The following is a 17202-nucleotide window of genomic DNA, read 5'->3' as shown; positions in this document are numbered from 1 at the left end:
GGTGTGGGGTGACACAGACTGTACCCATGGGTAAAGGTGTGGGGTGACAGACTGTACCCGTGGGTAAAGGTGTGGGGTGATACAGACTGTACCCAGGGTTAAAGGTGTGGGGTGATACAAACTGTACCCGTGGGTAAAGGTGTGGGGTGATACAGACTGTTGCCGGGGGTAAAGGTGTGGGGTGACAGACTGTACCCATGGGTAAAGGTGTGGGGTGACACAGACTGTACCCGTGGGTAAAGGTGTGGCAGGGCCGGCGCCACGGGGGGACGAATGGGGGCGTCGCCCCCTCAGGCGAGGTGTCCCGCCCCCTCAATGTAAAAAATAAGACCCATTTATTTTACAACAATCGCCACATGGTGCCCCCTCGGCCGCTCGACAATCGTTACACGCAACAACTTACGTTCGCCACCCCGAAATTTTCTGACGCCCCCTCACTGTATATGTTCTGGCGCCGGCCCTGAGGTGTGGGGTGACAGACTGTACCCGTGGGTAAAGGTGTGGGGTGATACAGACTGTACCCGTGGGTAAAGGTGTGGGGTGACAGACTGTACCCATGGGTAAAGGTGTGGGGGTGACACAGACTGTACCCATGGGTAAAGGTGTGGGGTGACAGACTGTACCCGTGGGTAAAGGTGAGGGGGTATCACAGACTGTACCCGGGGGTAAAGGTGTGGGGTGACAGACTGTACCTGTGGGTAAAGGTGTGGGGGTGACACAGACTGTACCCATGGGTAAAGGTGTGGGATGACAGACTGTACCCGTGGGTAAAGGTGTGGGGTGACAGACTGTACCCGTGGGTAAAGGTGGGGGGTGACACAGACTGTACCCGTGGGTAAAGGTGTGGGGTGACAGACTGTACCCGTGGGTAAAGGTGAGGGGGTATCACAGACTGTACCCGGGGGTAAAGGTGTGGGGTGACAGACTGTACCCGTGGGTAAAGGTGTGGGGTGATACAGACTGTACCCGTGGGTAAAGGTGTGGGGTCACACAGACTGTACCCGTGGGTAAAGGTGTGGGGTGACAGACTGTACCCGTGGGTAAAGGTGTGGGGTGACAGACTGTACCCATGGGTAAAGGTGTGGGGTGACACAGACTGTACCCATGGGTAAAGGTGTGGGGTGACAGACTGTACCCGTGGGTAAAGGTGTGGGGTGATACAGACTGTACCCGTGGGTAAAGGTGTGGGGTGACACAGACTGGATTCATGTATTCATATCCCATCCTGATAAATGTGTAATGACTCTGATAAGAGTTTGTGCCATGTTATGTAAATAATGTAACACATTAATTGCAAGCACGCCTGCAACCTCAGGCACTTTAATTTTCCTCATGGTTCTAGTACTTTCTTCACAGTGAACATGGACCCAGTGCAAGGCTGGCAAATGATGCAGAACGGAGGACAATTCAACTCAAAGGTTTCTTCCAAGCAAAAATAAACTAGCTTACACTGAAAAAACCTCGAAGGGCAGGGTGGCTAGTAGAAATGTTGGACGAAGCCCTGGCCTGGCTCAGAATAATGGAGAGACCAGAATAATCTATCATGTTCTGGCCATCCAAGTTGCTTTATTTGCTGTTAAGAAATACCTCAAGGAGATTATTTTGGATTCCTGTGGCCCTAAGAACAATATCACCATCTGAAGATCATAAGAAAAATACGTTTGGAATAAATTGATCTGATTTTATCTGTCCTGGGGCTGCCTCGTTTTTAGTGCCCTACCCATTTATTTTTCCTATACCACGTGTGCTATCACGTTAGAACCACGCTACAAGGGGCAGTGGTTGAAATGTTCCCCCAGGAAAATGGGCCAACGCTTCAAGAACCTAATACGTCACCAGCAGTCCTAATGGATTCACGTAACCACAGACTCACATTTCCAATATGCCGTCCTCAGCTGTGTCGATCTCCCTGCCATGGGCTACAGGGCTCTTTTTCCGGTTGTCTGCTGTCGTTCACAACTTCAATTTCACGCATCAACAGGCCACCAAATACAAAGAACACTGTTTTATTAGGAGGCTACTTGTGGTGCTCAGCAGGCACTCCTGCTGCTCTGCGCTAGTGCTCTGATGTCAGAGAAGCAGTCAAGTTCATCAACGTCGCTGCAGGCCTGTAGTTACATTCTGAGCGACATATGTGGGCGACATGAAAGTATGTGAAAATACCAGACTGTCATGCACAAATGAGCTATTAAGATATACCGTTATCTACTTATGAGGCATTGGCATACTACTAGCGATTTTTATGTTTGTTACGAAGACAATGACCATAATAGCGTTGCACTGAAACGATATTAAACTAAAAGCAACTAAGATGGCTATTGAAATGTTTTATATATTTGTTAATACAGAAAATTTCCATTTGTTTCATAGGTAGCTTACGTATCCACTTCAGATGAATCATAACGCCGTTTGAGGGGTCAAGTACATGTCACTATCAAGAATCAGGACACACTACAGGCGTGAACCCTAAGGATGTAGGGGCAGGGGACGAAATGGGATTGGTCCTTACATCCCTTTGGGCTTATTTTGATTATTTCATTTTAGTCCACGCTGTCCAATTCCACCTTCACTGTTTGAAACAAATTTGTTTAAAAGGCAACACACTGCCTGTAAAATTTAAGGAAGTTAAGGAAAATATCGTAACCCATAACCAATTGTTTTGTTGTTTATCCTATAGTGTATCCTACTCCGTTCACTTCCACGAACCGCAAAATAGCTAGCTAATTTTAACCACTCAATGAGGAGGCTACTTATTATTATTATTATTATTATTATTATTATTATTATTATTATTATTATTATTAATAATTATTATTATTATTATTATTATTATTATTATTATTATTATTATTATTATAGAATATTTTAAAAGACAAACTTCCATTGTGTTAAACTGAAAAAAGGCCCGTAGCCTTGAGAGGGTTAAGTACTGCGGCCAAGTTGCTCCGCATGCTCCGAAAAACATTTAAACCTAATTTCAGAATACTCTGAAAAATCTACCTTACAAACTAAATCTGAGAAACACTGGTTTGGCTAACAGCTGATCGAAATTCACATCACGAACGCACAGGGCAGGTTAAAAGGTTTCCTCCGATGTCTCTACCTATGCGGCACTGCTTGAACTGTGAACACCCACACCGCCACCTAGTGGCCTGAATCGGAAAACGAGCCAATCAATCCCAGGGTTCCCTGCGCGCACCACACCGACTCCTGTCCTGTATTCTGCTCAGGGCTAACAGCGGCGGACATGTTGATGTGGCCTGTTGATAAACAATACTGAATTTATTTGGGGGATTTAACGGAAAAGAAAAGGGTCGCTCCACAGGTGGAACACACAATGGATGCTGTCAATGCTTTTAATCACGAGGTTAGTTTGTCCTCCGTATATTAAAACGGATACAGACGGTTAGCCAGCTTGCTAACTATTATTAGCTAGATGTGTACCGCTAGCAGTCCCGAGGGCAGCTGCCACTCTCAGCGGGCCTCGGTGTTTCTAAACGCAGTTAAACCCGCACTCGGTGTGGACTAGCGAGGTACGCGACACCACCTCGGTTATTATAACCGCCGTGGACACTTTGTAACGCGGAGTTCCTCAGAGACTCGAGAGTAGCGAGGTGGGTGGCTAGCTAGCCAGCTCGCGCGATAGCACGGAGGCTAGCTCAGCTAGCTTAGCCAGCTTCTGGGCTGACCTGCAACTTTGGGGTCCGGCTTGGCTTTGTGTGCCGGTCTGCGTGTGAGGAGACCAGACGGGGTTGAGGAGTCTGTGGACGTACGTAGGAGACTGTATCTACTGTATGTACTGTATCTACTGTCCGTGTTGTTAGCTTCGCTAGCTCGGTGGCTCAGATGTTATTGATGGCAGTGAATGTAATGAGGAAGCTATGCTAGCTGTCTTAACTCCCACCACTTATCCGCCTTTCATTGATCTGGGATCATGTTTACCATTTTCACAGTTGGGAAGGGGTGTTGTATACGTCTGACACTCAGGTTGACAGTAAATACTAAGCAGATTGCTGGCTAGTTATGCTTGTAGAATCTGTTGTGTGGTCTAGCTTCCCTGCGTTGATGTGTTGTCCCTCGGCAGCAGAGAGATAGCTGCTGGCGCTTCGCCAGTAAGATGTGTTTTAAGTGTAGGTCAACATGTAACCCATAGGATGACACTGTGACAGTTCTGGTTCCTGGCGGTTATGGTTGTGTCTTTCGGCTTCAGCTGTCAGAAAGCATGCTTACTGCAGTGTGTGTGTGAACTGGTCATTCGTGTTCATAACACAGTGCTGATGCTCATATTGGAGCCTTCAGACAAACTCAGCCATGGTGCTGATGTTGCTTCTTTTGCATCTACATTGCAATTCCAGTCTTGGGTCCAGTCTGACCCAGCAGAATCTTTCACAGTGAGCAGTTGTAACACTACTGTAAAGAACCCAGTGTCGTGTGTCCCTTGCGTTCTTGCACATGTTCTTTGGTGATTTTGGAAGTGATAACGCAGATAATTCGTTCATATGTTCATCGAAGTCCTGGATCACTTGTACTTCTGTTGCATGCAGTATAGTTTGTATGATCTTCATGGAAAACTTTAGTATAAAATGCACTATATTTCCTCTCATTCAGAATTTTATGTGGGAATTTAGAATTTGAAAAAGGCACTAAAATAATTATTTATTATTAGATGTAGTCACTTTATAAGTGAAGCATTTAACATTTCACTAATCTAGCTTATCAATAGAGTTCTGCTATTGTTGCAGCTAGGTGTTGTCGATATGGTCAAAATATGATCACAGTTTATCTATATTGATCATTTTTACAGTATATTGTTTCATTATGTTTACTCTTTGAAGACCAGAGTGTCCAGTTACCTTTATAATGCTAACCCAGAATAATGAAATAAGAATTTTTAACTGTGCAGGTGTGCGTTTTGTTTGCCTTAACTAACATTACAGCATGCCTTGTACGCTGCTAAAATAAGGTCAATGAACTGAAAACCTGTGACTATCACAGATACTTTCAGCAGGGCAGCACACATCTCAAGTGTTTGCAGTGCTTAAACCAAGGCAAAAAATGTAAACAAGTGGCAAAGGCCCTGGCCCACTTACATGTAACTATAATATGAAATGCAGTTTTATAAATTTTATAATATTTAAAAACATTTTGGATCGACTAACATGGGCCCCAATTTTCATAATGATGGTGTAGAAACTGGGATGAAACCTGTTCATATGATGGAAAAGATTTATGCTGCTAACGACATTCCGTTCCTAAAATCTTATCTTCAGTGCTTCAGATATCCAGACCACTTTCATGTAACTCGCAACCTTAGTGATTTTTTTCTTTTTGCCTTTGGAGTATCTTGCACTTTCGCTTTCACACCCCCTGCTGGTTCCACTCTTTGTTTCTGTCATTCTGCAGGGCTGGTAGCTCACTAAATGTTTTGTGGTAGGAAATAGGAGAATATGTGGAAACCAGGAAGTGTAGATTGAGTGGCTGTTGTCAACTTAATTCTGCTGTTAGATCCATTTTGAGTGAAAATGTCAAAAGCTTCTGATTGTTCTGCACATAACTGTGATGCCGGTCCTGTTTGGAGACGGTTTCTTACCCTGCGGTAAGAACCTTACGGTGTTAGTGCTTCAGTGTGCCTTCAGCTCCACTGACTCAAACACCTGCTGCCATGGGCTTATGTTACAGCTGTTCTCCCTGATGGAGTCCAAACCTCCCATCTCAAGGGCGAAGATGATCTCCATTACGAAGTCTGCCATAAAGGCCATTAAAGTAAGTTTAGTGACTTTCCTATAATTATGAATGAGTATGATTTGTAATGATTGAGTAATGATGACATAGAAGGCATGGAAAACAAAAATGTTTGACAGAAATTGTTACTGTTTATTTCTCTTTTCCAGTTATACAAGCATGTGGTCCAAATTGTTGAGAAATTTATCAAGAAGGTAAAGGTTTTTGTTCTTCTTAATGTTCTGTATGGCCTCTATTCCCTCCTGTCTCTGTTAGATGGCATTGAAAAGGTTCACTTTTTCTCAACAGTGCAAGCCTGAATACAAAGTCCCAGGCCTCTACGTGGTGGACTCCATCGTACGACAGTCCCGCCATCAGTTTGGTGCGGACAAAGATGTGTTTGGTCCAAGGTTCACCAAGAATATCACTGGGACTTTTGAAAACCTCTGCTTGTGTCCCACAGAGGACAGGGTAAGACTCTCTCTCTGTCTCTCTACCTCTTTCTGTCTGTCTTTCCAGTGTAAGTGACTGAGTGACACAATGAACAATTTATACCTTTATTGCTACAAAATTGAAGTAAGCTACAAAATTGTGGTTGTTTTTTTATATTTTATGGTGTGGTTTTGAAACTGATAAATTACAAAGACACACAGCAAAAGCATCTTTCTGTCTGTCTGTCTGTCTGTCTTTGCTCTCTCTTCTGACCCATTTGCCCAACCCCTCTCTGTGCTTGCAGAGTAAGATTGTGCGGGTGTTGAACCTGTGGCAGAAGAACGGTGTGTTTAAGATCGAAGTGATCCAGCCCCTCCTGGACATGGCTGCTGGATCTGGCAGTTCAGCTGGGCTCCCACCAATGGACAACGGCCCAGATGGGGGTGAGTTAGTCAGCTAGCCAATGACCTCCTGAATGCCTTTTGCTGCAGTCTTGTTCTGATTCAGTACGCACTATCCATTAACAGTCAGGCTTCTGAGAGCATGTTAATGCAGCAATGTCATCTTGCAATTAATTAGTCAAACAGCAAACCTTTTCTGTTTTAGGTTGGTTTAGTGCTACTGTAAGCACTCTGAGCATCTGTTGCATATAAATGTAATGTGCTATATTTGTCAATTGTGATTTGTCACTGCAATCGAAATTTGTTCTCCGCTTTTTACCCATGTGTGCATTTAGAACACACACACACACACACACTAGTGATTTTTCGTGGCTTTTGCGAAAAGCCATTTAGCCCTTTAGCATGTATGTTCAGTCAGCATCCTGGCCAACAGCCTCACAAATGGCCTTCTTGGTTCATGCTACAGTCAGTTTAAAGACATGAACATGTCTATATGGTGTGTGTGTGTGTGTATGCATATTTATTTTGAGCCCTTCAGACATGCAGATTTGAGTCAGGACTGAAGTGAAGTAAATCCACTAACGCTCGTGGCTGATCCCCCTGCAGGTGCGTCTCCCCCCTCTCCAGCACGGGAGGTGGAGAACCACCCCGCCGTGTCGGTGAACTCCCTGCCGGTGTCCGTGCCCTCGCTGCAGAACTCTGACGCCTTAGCCGCTGTCGCACAGCTCTTCCAGTCCTCACAAGGGCAGCAGGTACCACGCCCCATCTGACGCGCTGCTCTGACCCAAACTCCTCCTTCATGGAGTTGCTTGGTCTCTCTTAGTCCCTGGATAGTTCCCCCCCCCCCCCCCCCCCCCCCTCCCCTATTCTTGCCACATGGTTTCACTTCCTGCACGTTCTCGTATACCTTCTCCCAGCAGCTCCAGCAGATGCTGCAGACGTTCCAGCAGCCCAGCAAGCCCCAGTCTCCAGTGGTGGAGAACATCGCCACGGCGCCCATCCAGGTCCCGCCGGTGTCCGTGCAGCCGTCCCCTGGGCTGGCCCCGTGCATCCCGCACGCCTCGCAGCCCGTGGAGAGGAAAGCCACCTTCGACAAGGTCCGTGCACTTCAACACGCCTTCAAGAGGCCTTCAACGCCAACACACTTCCTTCAGACCTTGCTAGACTAAAAAAGTATTTTACTGTGTTTTTATGTATCTTGTCAATGAGCACACTGAAACAAATCCCCAGCAACTAGCACAAGTTGCATGGCAATAAAGTATTGAATCTTGAATCTTGAAAGTCTGAGTTTTGAGTCACTGGGCTACTGTTTTGGTTTTTTTTTTTTTTGGTCTTTTTTTTCAAGGTCAAATTTGCTTCACATGCCCTGTTGTGTATTTTAGAAAATTCTCGATCGCTTTGATTATGACGACGAGCCAGACGGTGGAGATGAGAGCAAGAAGGATGAGACGCCTTCCGTCCAGTCTGTTTTGTAAGTCATGGCTCAGATGTCTTGAGTCCCTTTGTGCTTTATAGTCTCCCAAAGCCTCCGACGAGACGTTGTTCTCTACCTGAAACGGCAGTGATGCGGTGTGAGCTGTATGGTTGTAAACGGCCGCTCTGTGTGTTCACAGTGGCTTTCCTGAAGGAGCACAACAACCCCAGCAGGCTTCAGCAGCCTTCCCTCAGCCAACCAATCAGATGCAGCATTTCCAGCAGCACCTGATGAGCATGACTCAGGACCAACAGGTATGCTTGGCTCCTTAAGCCCCGCCTATGATGTAAAATTTACACAGAGATTTACCTTTAGACCCGTATGACTGCATCCGCAGAACCTGCTTGACCCCACACACCAGGCCTCTGTTTGACCCCACACACCAGGCCTCTGTTTGACCCCACACACCAGGCCTCTGTTTGACCCCACACACCAGGCCTCTGTTTGACCCCACGCACCAGGCCTCTGTTTGACCCCATGCACCAGGCCTCTGTTTGACCCCACGCACCAGGCCTCTGTTTGACCCCACGCACCAGGCCTCTGTTTGACCCCACGCACCAGGCCTCTGTTTGACCCCACGCACCAGGCCTCTGTTTGACCCCACGCACTAGGCCTATGTTTGACCCCACACACTAGGCCTATGTTTGACCCCACACACTAGGCCTCTGTTTGACCCCACACACCAGGCCTCTGTTTGACCCCACACACCAGGCCTCTGTTTGACCCCACGCACCAGGCCTCTGTTTGACCCCACGCACCAGGCCTCTGTTTGACCCCACGCACCAGGCCTCTGTTTGACCCCACGCACCAGGCCTCTGTTTGACCCCACGCACCAGGCCTCTGTTTGACCCCACGCACCAGGCCTCTTGTTTGACCCCACGCACCAGGCCTCTGTTTGACCCCACACACCAGGCCTCTGTTTGACCCTCACTTGATGCCATGTACCTCTCCAGGTTCTACCTCCGAACGGGCAGGTCCAGGGTTTCGGCCGGATGCCCGTTCAGCCCTACCCCGGCCTCTTGCCCCCGATGGGGCAGCCCCCGAGTGCGGGGCCCGCCGGCTTCCCCGGGTCCTTCCCTCCTCAGAACGACGTCTTCTCTCAGCTGCTGGCTGGTCAGCGTCGTCAGGTGAGGAGCGTGAATGGTGAACACCTTCATCCCTGGTGACGGAGAAATCCAGAGATCGCCCGGCACTTTATACGGAGCTTTAATTAGGTTTTAACTCATAGTTTTGATTGATGATTTTGCATGTTTGATGAATACACTGCTATGATAAATGCAAGTATTTTCCACATTTGATCCTTTCTGGTGTGCTGAATGCAGGAGGCCTCTGTGGATTTAGACACGTCTACAAGACATCAGCCAGACAGCAGACGGTCTCGGTCCCGCTCAGGATCAAGGTGGGAAGTTATGAGACTAGCACGCTAAAACATGATCATTGCAGGACACTGCAGTCAACACATACGTCACACGCTTCAGTCGTGATATCGGTCTGGTGGTCACCACAGTGATGGTAATTCCTGCTCCCGCTTCCTCAGATCGCCGAAGCGGAGACGCTCGCGCTCAGACTCCCGGTCCCGCCGCGCACGACACCGCCATTCCCGGTCTCGCTCCAGGGAACGCCGACGCCACTCGCCTCGCTCGCGCTCCCAGGAGCGTCGGGAACGTGAGAGGGAGCGCAGGCAGGCCGGCCTGCCGCCCATCAAGCCCGACACGCTAAGCGGTGAGCTGCCGCCCCCTTCTGGCCAGCAAAGGGAGCGTTTTAGCGTCTAAGGTGCACAGAAAGGGCAGGGTTGTTTATCTCGTAAGGTTTGGCCATTGTAGTGTTTATTAACCGCTGTCGTGGTATTTGCATTTGGCCCACTGCTAAGGTTGCAGTGCGCAAATGGGCTCTGGTAGGTGGGGGTGTGTGTGGGCTATGAGCACCCTGTTGAGTCTCAGGCGGTCCAGAGGAGTGTTCTGTGAGAGGTGAATTCACATGAGCTGACAAACGGTTTGGTCTAAATATATGTGTGTGTGTGTGTGTGTGTGTGTGTGTGTGTAGGTCAGTATACAACTGTATCACATTAAGAGCTTCCAAGCATTATGCTGTGTGACGTTCACAATATATCGTGTTGTAACTGCAATGTAATAACAGTATAATGTTGTTCTCAAAATTCAGCAGGCATACTTCCCAAAACCCTCAGTTCCTTGTGCTGTTTCATGCAGAAGCTGATTATCTCTCTGTCTCTCTCTCTCCCCCACCACCCCTCACCTCTTCTCTCTCTCCCTCCCTCCTTCCCCCTGTCTCAGTGTGCAGCACTACTCTGTGGGTGGGACAGCTGGACAAGAGGACGCAGCAGCAGGACGTGGCCTGTCTCCTGGAGGAGTTCGGCCAGATAGAATCCATCAACGTAAGACGTTACATCACTTCCTTCCTAGTGATTAGGCATCCTGACTACAGATTGTAGCATCTACTGCTATTATGCAGGATAATTGATGTCTGCGTGGGTGTTGTGTGCATTGTTCTGCGTTGCGTTTCCTCCCTAGATGATTCCTCCTCGTGGCTGTGCCTACATTGTCATGGTCCATCGACAAGATGCATTTCGAGCTCTGCAGAAACTTAGCAGAGGAACGTACAAAGTCAACCAAAAAGCCATTAAGGTACTGGAGACGTGCCATCACTTCACGCGCATTCTCTTCACGTGCACTTAGTGTTGCACGGTATACCGATACTAGAGTAAAAAGTAAGATACTTTTTAAAGTATCGTATCGAAGTTGTAATTCTTAGTATCGTGACACTACTACGTGCACTATACTATGCCAGTGTCGTCCAATCCCCTTCTCCTGTTTTCCCAGATCGCCTGGGCTCTAAACAAAGGTATCAAGTCCGAGTTTAAGCAGTACTGGGTTGTAGATCTGGGGGTCACCTACATCCCCTGGTCCAAGCTGAAGACTGAGGACCTAGAGGTTTTCAGAGAGGGTGGCATGCTGGACACAGATACACTTTCCCCAGGTAACGTCCTTGGCTTTAGCCTACTGGCACTCACGCTTTTTAGCTGCAAGCCAGTGCACCTCAAAAGACACCAAGCAGAAATTACGCTTGGTTCATTAAACCTAATGGACACTGCATGAATGTTAAAAGCTCAGAATATCTGTGTTCTGACGGAGAAGTGTGCTAACAGTATCGGGATGTATTTTGTGTTAACTGGAAGCGCTCAAACAATGAAACGCACACGCAGAGAGTCCGTTTTTGCCATTAGGCAGTTCCTTGTAGCCCTTTCCTATTTCACACACAAGTCTCAGACGCAGGTCGTCAGGATAGTTGTATTTGACCGTAGCAGTGACACTAGTCGTTCTCGTTAGCTGATCGCCGCTCGTGCTGGTCACACTAAGATTTTACACATTTACATTTACATTTATGGCATTTAGCAGACGCTCTTATCCAGAGCGACTTACAAAAGTGTACACCATCCACTCACAAGCGTGCGAGTGCTTGCGGCACTTACAAGCTTGTGGGAGTGCTTGTAATGGGACTGCAGGACTGTGCACGCTACCTGAGCAGTCGCTGCGAGGGCACACGGCGATTTATCGACAGGCACAGTAATCGTCTGTGACTGCGTTGACATGGTGCAGCGTGCGTAGGTGACGGTGGTGACCTTCCCCACTACAGTGTTGTCAGAGTCTTTCTTTCGTTAAGTTCCATCATTTCCTCTCTCAGCAGACAGCGAGATGCACCTTCCTGTCCATGGGTTAATTTTTCTCCATAGCACCTCCTTTTAGACTTCCACTCCATAAAGGTTCCCCAGCGCAGTAACGTTCGAGCAGGCCGATCTGGGTCTCAACGCCCCTCATGGTTTGCTTGATGTCATCTGTCCAGAGTGGCGAGGGCTCCAGCCGGTGCTGCAGATGCCAGACGAGACGTCCCAGAATGGCAGGGCCGACGTGGGCCAGACTGACGACCCAGCTATGCCTCCTGCACAGGTAGTGCTCACCAGCCCGTCTGTAGTCATCACTGGCCGCCTGTGTTTTATAGTGCTTGTTACCAATGCTGCTTAGTGAAGGACTCAGTAGCCGGATGCTAAATACAGGTTTCAGTTTATTTTAGTATGCAGTTGCGAGCATTCACTGAGAAAAATATACTGAACTTCATTTCAAGGAAGGGTTGCCTATGGTAACAGTCTGTTAGTTCAGAGAGCTCTGAACAGCTGGATTGTGTAATAATAAGTCTTTGTAACAAAAGTATTGCATAATATCTTAAGTGATGGTATTTGTCATAACTTACAAGCTTGAGGATTGTAATAGACTTTGAAATTTGAGCATTTGCATAACGTCTGTTATGCTGTTACATGTCTTGGGATTTTGCTTGCTGTGAATATATATTGGCAGGTTTGGCGGTATAATGCTACACTTAAACTGCTAAACCAGCCAATATATATGAGATAAACCCACTCACCATGGGATAAACACACACGTGCAGTATCTTTAGTGTACTGTGAGTGAATATGACCCTGACACACGTGGACACAGGAATTTGTTCCTGTTGTTCCAACCTCCTTTTTTGTTGATATTAGATTATTAATGTTCAAACCACTTATTTTTGCTCATTTAGAGGGAGCATTTATTTTTCTGGATATCTAAACCATCACGTCTCATTGTAACAATTCAGTCTTTTTAGTGGGTACAGCACGTATGCTGCAGACCGCTGGCAGGCTTTGTGGATGCCGGTAAACATGTTTGTTTCAGGTTTCACAGTGCAGTCCTGCCTCGGTTTGATTGCATTACATTGCACATCACGAAAAGCAACTTTGCAAGAGAAGTGTGCTTTTCAAGAGAGGTTGATTGTTTTGGCTTCTCATCACTTTCCTCGTAATTAATAACAGAAGTGTGTTCCCAGTGCTGCAGAAGACCTACAGGGACCAGGGTCAGTGGCAGAGAAACAGATTGTGGTGTTTCTTGTAACACTAGTACTGGAGTTGTGAAATATTGTGCCAGTGTGTTGCGTGTAAAATGCATTTGTAGTGCTCATTTGTGATGCAGCGTGAAATAAAATGTTACATAAAAAAATTATGTAATATTAGTGAAAACATTATGTAATGGTTGTTTTTTTCTAGATTGTTGTTTTTGTTTTTTACCTTGTTTATGTTTTCACCCAGGTTCCTGTCCAGCCAACAGGGGCTGCGGGAACAGTGGGGGTTCCGCCTCCGGGGTTCCCTGGTCCCATGACCATCCCACCGCCCTCATTCCCACCCGGGGTTCCTCCTCCTCCTGGACCCTTCATGAGACCTGGATTTAACCCAATGCAGATGCCACCAGGTACCATAGATGTGGTGTCACTTAAAACTTCTTGCATGTGCATTAATAACCATTAGTTGATTCCTGAGTGATGCAGCGTAAATATGTTTTCTGGTTGTAGTCATGTGTCAGAGAAAACATGCTCAGCACGCCCTCGGAGGGCGTAACTCCTAACTCCTATGGTGTTCACCTACCCCTGAAAGCATTTCTCGCAGAGAATTACTGCAATTACAAATGTTTTGTTGTACACATGTTTATTTCCTGAGTGTGTATTGGAAAAACAGAAAAAAACAGAGAAAAAATGCAAATTTGACATAATTTCACACAAAACTCCAAAAAAAGGGCAGGACAAAATTTTTTGCACCTTTTCAAAATTGTGGGTTAATAACTGTATCAAGCATATGGTGCTCGTTTAAACTCACCTTTTCAAAATTGTGGGTTAATAACTGTATCAAGCATATGGTGCTCGTTTAAACCTGTTGCAACTGTGGTCGATAAAAACAATCACACCTGAAACCAGATAAAGAGGAGAGAAGCTGCCTCAGTCTTTGCATTGTGTGTGTGTGTGCTGCACTAAGCATGGGGACCAGAAAGAGGAGAAGAGTATTGTCTTGAGGACCTCAGAAGCAACGCTGTATCAGCAATCTCATGGTTACAAGTGCCTCTCCAGAGAGCCTGATGCTCCTTTGTGTACTGTGCACAACATCATCAAGAAGTTTACAACCCACGGCACTGTAGCTAATCTCCATGGATGTGTACGGAAGAGAAAAATTGATGAAAGGTTGCAGCACAGGGTAGTCTGAATGGTGGATAAGCACCCCCAATCAAGCAGCACCAATTGAGCTCCGAAGAAACTCAAGCTGTCCTGCAGGCTCAGCGTGCATCAGCTTCAGCACAAACTATCCATCGACCATTGACATTTAAATGAAATAAAACGCTATGGCAGGAGGGCCCCACAAAAAAGCGTGTATATAAGCATGTATATATATATATATATATATACACACACACACTTTTTCTGTGTGTGTATGTATAACATTTCAGGAATGTAATTACAGTAGTATTTATCTGTTATTTGTCTCCGCCCACATTCAGGATTCCTTCCTCCTGGTGCCATGCCTCCTATCGGCTCGGCTGGACCCCCGCCACCCACGTCGGCCATTGGCCTGCCACCAGGTCAGACCAGCACCTACTCGCTCTTGTCCTTCTAAGCCTCACAAAGCTCATTTAGGCCTTTGCTTCTAGTGTGAAGCTAACTGACAGTGGTATAACTGTGGTTGTGTTTCACTACCATAGTTAGTGGCTCAGTGGAGGACGTGCCAGGTGATCCAGCAGGTATGGGCTCCAGGGTCAGTAGGGACGCAGCTGATGCATTCAGCCCTGTTCCAGGTGGGTGATGGTTACTGGCAGCCATTTTACACCAGCGAGGAATGGGCTTTGTTCCAGTTCACATGCTTCATTTTGAGTTTCCCCACAAAAATAAATCCATGTTTTGTAAATGCAGATTCTGAACTATGCTTGGTATCTATTTTCACCCATTTGTGTATTATATGAATCAGTTCCTGTTTCGATCTCCATAGGCAACCAGGTTCCACCAGGTGGTCTGCCAGGAATGAGCATGCAAAATCCACCAGGGCTTTTAGGCTCAAGACCAGGTGTGATGCCTCTACAGCGCCCCCCGGGGATGCCTCCTCCACATCTACAGCGTTTCGCCATGCCACCTCCTCGGCCGGGCATGCCACCAATGCCTCCGCAGATGGTGCCACCCAGGGGCCCACCTCAGATGGTGCATTGTGAACCTCCACCTGGGGGCTTTGGAATGCCTCCCCCTCCACACCCCATGAGGGGCCCCTTTCCTCCACCGGGCCCTCCGTTCATGAGGCCGAGAGGGCCAGAAGGGCCTCCGGAGGACCACGAGGGCCGGCACTTCCGGAGCGACCGGGCTGCACCTGGCCGTGAGCGGGACCAGGACTGGTACAGCGGAAGGCGGCCGTTTGGTGAGGGGCGCAGTGCCGAGAGGCCAGAAGGGCGCGACCGCTTCGGGAGCTGGCACGAGGAGGCGGAGCAGAGGGCGGGACGGGATAGGGGGCGGGATCGGAGAGACTGGAGGCGGAGCCCCGAACCAGACAGGGAGCGAGAGCGAGACAGGGAACGGGAGGGCGAGGAGCGCGTCAAACGCAGCAGGGACAGGGAGAGGAGCACCCGCTGGGACAAGGACGACAGACTGGACAGGTTGGCCAATATGGGCGGGGCACCCAATGGACACGAGATGCTCAGAGACTCGAGCAGCTCTGAGCGTTTGGCGGACTCTGCCAAAGAACTGCCCCAAAGCACGGCAGACGCCCCATCCCATCCTGCTGAAACAAGCTCGGAGACACAGGAAGTCCAGAGCCAAGCGGCAGAGCAAAGCGAGTCGACAGAGTCGTAGGCGTTGGTTAGCTGTGGAGCAGGAAGACACTCAGAAGACGTTTGTCCCTTTTCTTTTTTTTTTTTTACCTGATGGTGTGTTTGTGTGATCACTTGCTGATGTACAAATGAATATTGGCTTGACCGTTAATGAAAATATTATTTTGCAAAAGGGTTTAGACCTGAAGGGAAGGATCAGATACTTGAGTAATGAATACGGACAAACAAAAAATGATCTGATCTTGGATCAGCTTGCTCCTTGTCTGTCTACATGCCCTTCTTGAGGACACCACTGTCTTAACACGCAGCGTATGACCCAGAAACTACATGCTTTTGCCAGATGCACAGTTTTTTGGTTCCATAGAAATGGACTACGGTCTGATTCTATGCTTGGTTCCCCTTGTTTTTATTTCATTATATACTGTAATTGACTTTATCAGGTTTCTAGCTACCGTGGGGCATAGCCCTGTGAATCACAAAACCCCTCGAGCTTCAGTGTCTGTCTGAACCAGTGTTTTATGACCCTGCACTGCACATATTGGTGGTTTCCCTGCCCTAATTGTGTAAAATTGGTAAGCAGCAGTGCAGAGGTATTCCAAAGTAGGATTGGGAAAAACTGACTTAAAAAAAAGACAAGATATAGTAAATAACTGCTGTAAATATGCGTACACCATTCAAATGATATTTGTAGATTTGGAGAGAAAGGTGTTTTTGAAGTATTTCCCTTGAGTGTCAAAGATAGAAACCTTGACTAAAACAAGATAAAGACCCTTTTTGCTGTAATGTTTTTAACTTACAATGTTTACATTGTACCAGAAATGAGATGTTTCTATACTTTTTAAGTTTGTGGAGATGTGAACTCATTTAATATTTCAGCAATGGGGATTTGGTTTTAATAAACTATTTTCATACCAAAATGAAAGAACCGACTTCACACATACTGTCAGCTCTCAGTAGACCCGGAGTCCTTCTCAGGATTTGTCCGTCTATCTACCGTTAATTGGGTTCCCATTAATCCTAAAATGCAAAAACGAATAACCCTTTTTGTGTTGTAGAATATGGAATTAAGAAAATGCTGTTTTCTACAACGTGCTTAAACTAAACAACATATGAAAAAAATGAATGTGAACAAATACTAACTTTTTTTCTTTTCTAGTGGTTAATTATGGGCTGGGCTCCAGATTTTAGCGCGAACCTGAGGTTTTTAACGCCAAACAATAATTAGTTTAATTCGAATAATTAGCTTAATTAGTTTGAAAATGAGTATATTTGACCCATTTCATGATTTAATTAAGGCTGTTGAAGGACGGAGCAACATATGCTGAGATGTTTATGCACATTATGGAGCATGAATGTCCTTAGGGTGTTTTGAGGCTAATGTAAGGAAGCTCATCTTCCGAGTCCGTATAGTATTGTTATGGCAACTTGAACAGGAAAGCTGAAGCTGTTTGCCGTGACAGTTTCCGGTGAGACCTGATCGGTGACCACAGACCGT

General features: G+C 47.0%; 1 protein-coding gene across 2 annotated transcripts; it reads left to right on the top strand.

The window, feature by feature from the left end:
* Nucleotides 1-3203: 3203 nt before the first annotated feature.
* scaf4a (SR-related CTD-associated factor 4a) lies at nt 3204-16629 on the top strand. 2 transcript variants are annotated; one of them, XM_077020124.1, is made up of 20 exons: nt 3204-3367; nt 5680-5763; nt 5892-5936; nt 6031-6192; nt 6458-6596; nt 7161-7306; nt 7472-7651; nt 7937-8025; nt 8168-8282; nt 8982-9155; nt 9351-9427; nt 9566-9750; nt 10320-10420; nt 10557-10670; nt 10866-11022; nt 11887-11990; nt 13163-13322; nt 14397-14477; nt 14598-14690; nt 14882-16628. In XM_077020124.1, exons 1-20 carry the CDS (start codon nt 3338-3340, stop codon nt 15727-15729), a joined length of 3084 nt encoding a protein of 1027 aa, XP_076876239.1. In that variant the 5' UTR covers nt 3204-3337; the 3' UTR covers nt 15730-16628. The 2 variants fall into 2 exon arrangements, with proteins under 2 accessions (XP_076876239.1, XP_076876240.1); XM_077020125.1 differs by having other exon boundaries at nt 3323-3367; nt 7475-7651; nt 14882-16629.
* Nucleotides 16630-17202: the final 573 nt, after the last annotated feature.

Source organism: Brachyhypopomus gauderio, chromosome 10, assembly GCF_052324685.1.
Source record: "Brachyhypopomus gauderio isolate BG-103 chromosome 10, BGAUD_0.2, whole genome shotgun sequence".
NCBI lineage: Eukaryota > Metazoa > Chordata > Actinopteri > Gymnotiformes > Hypopomidae > Brachyhypopomus > Brachyhypopomus gauderio.
Note: the sequence above shows the minus strand (reverse complement) of the source record. Positions and strands in the feature narration are given on the sequence as shown.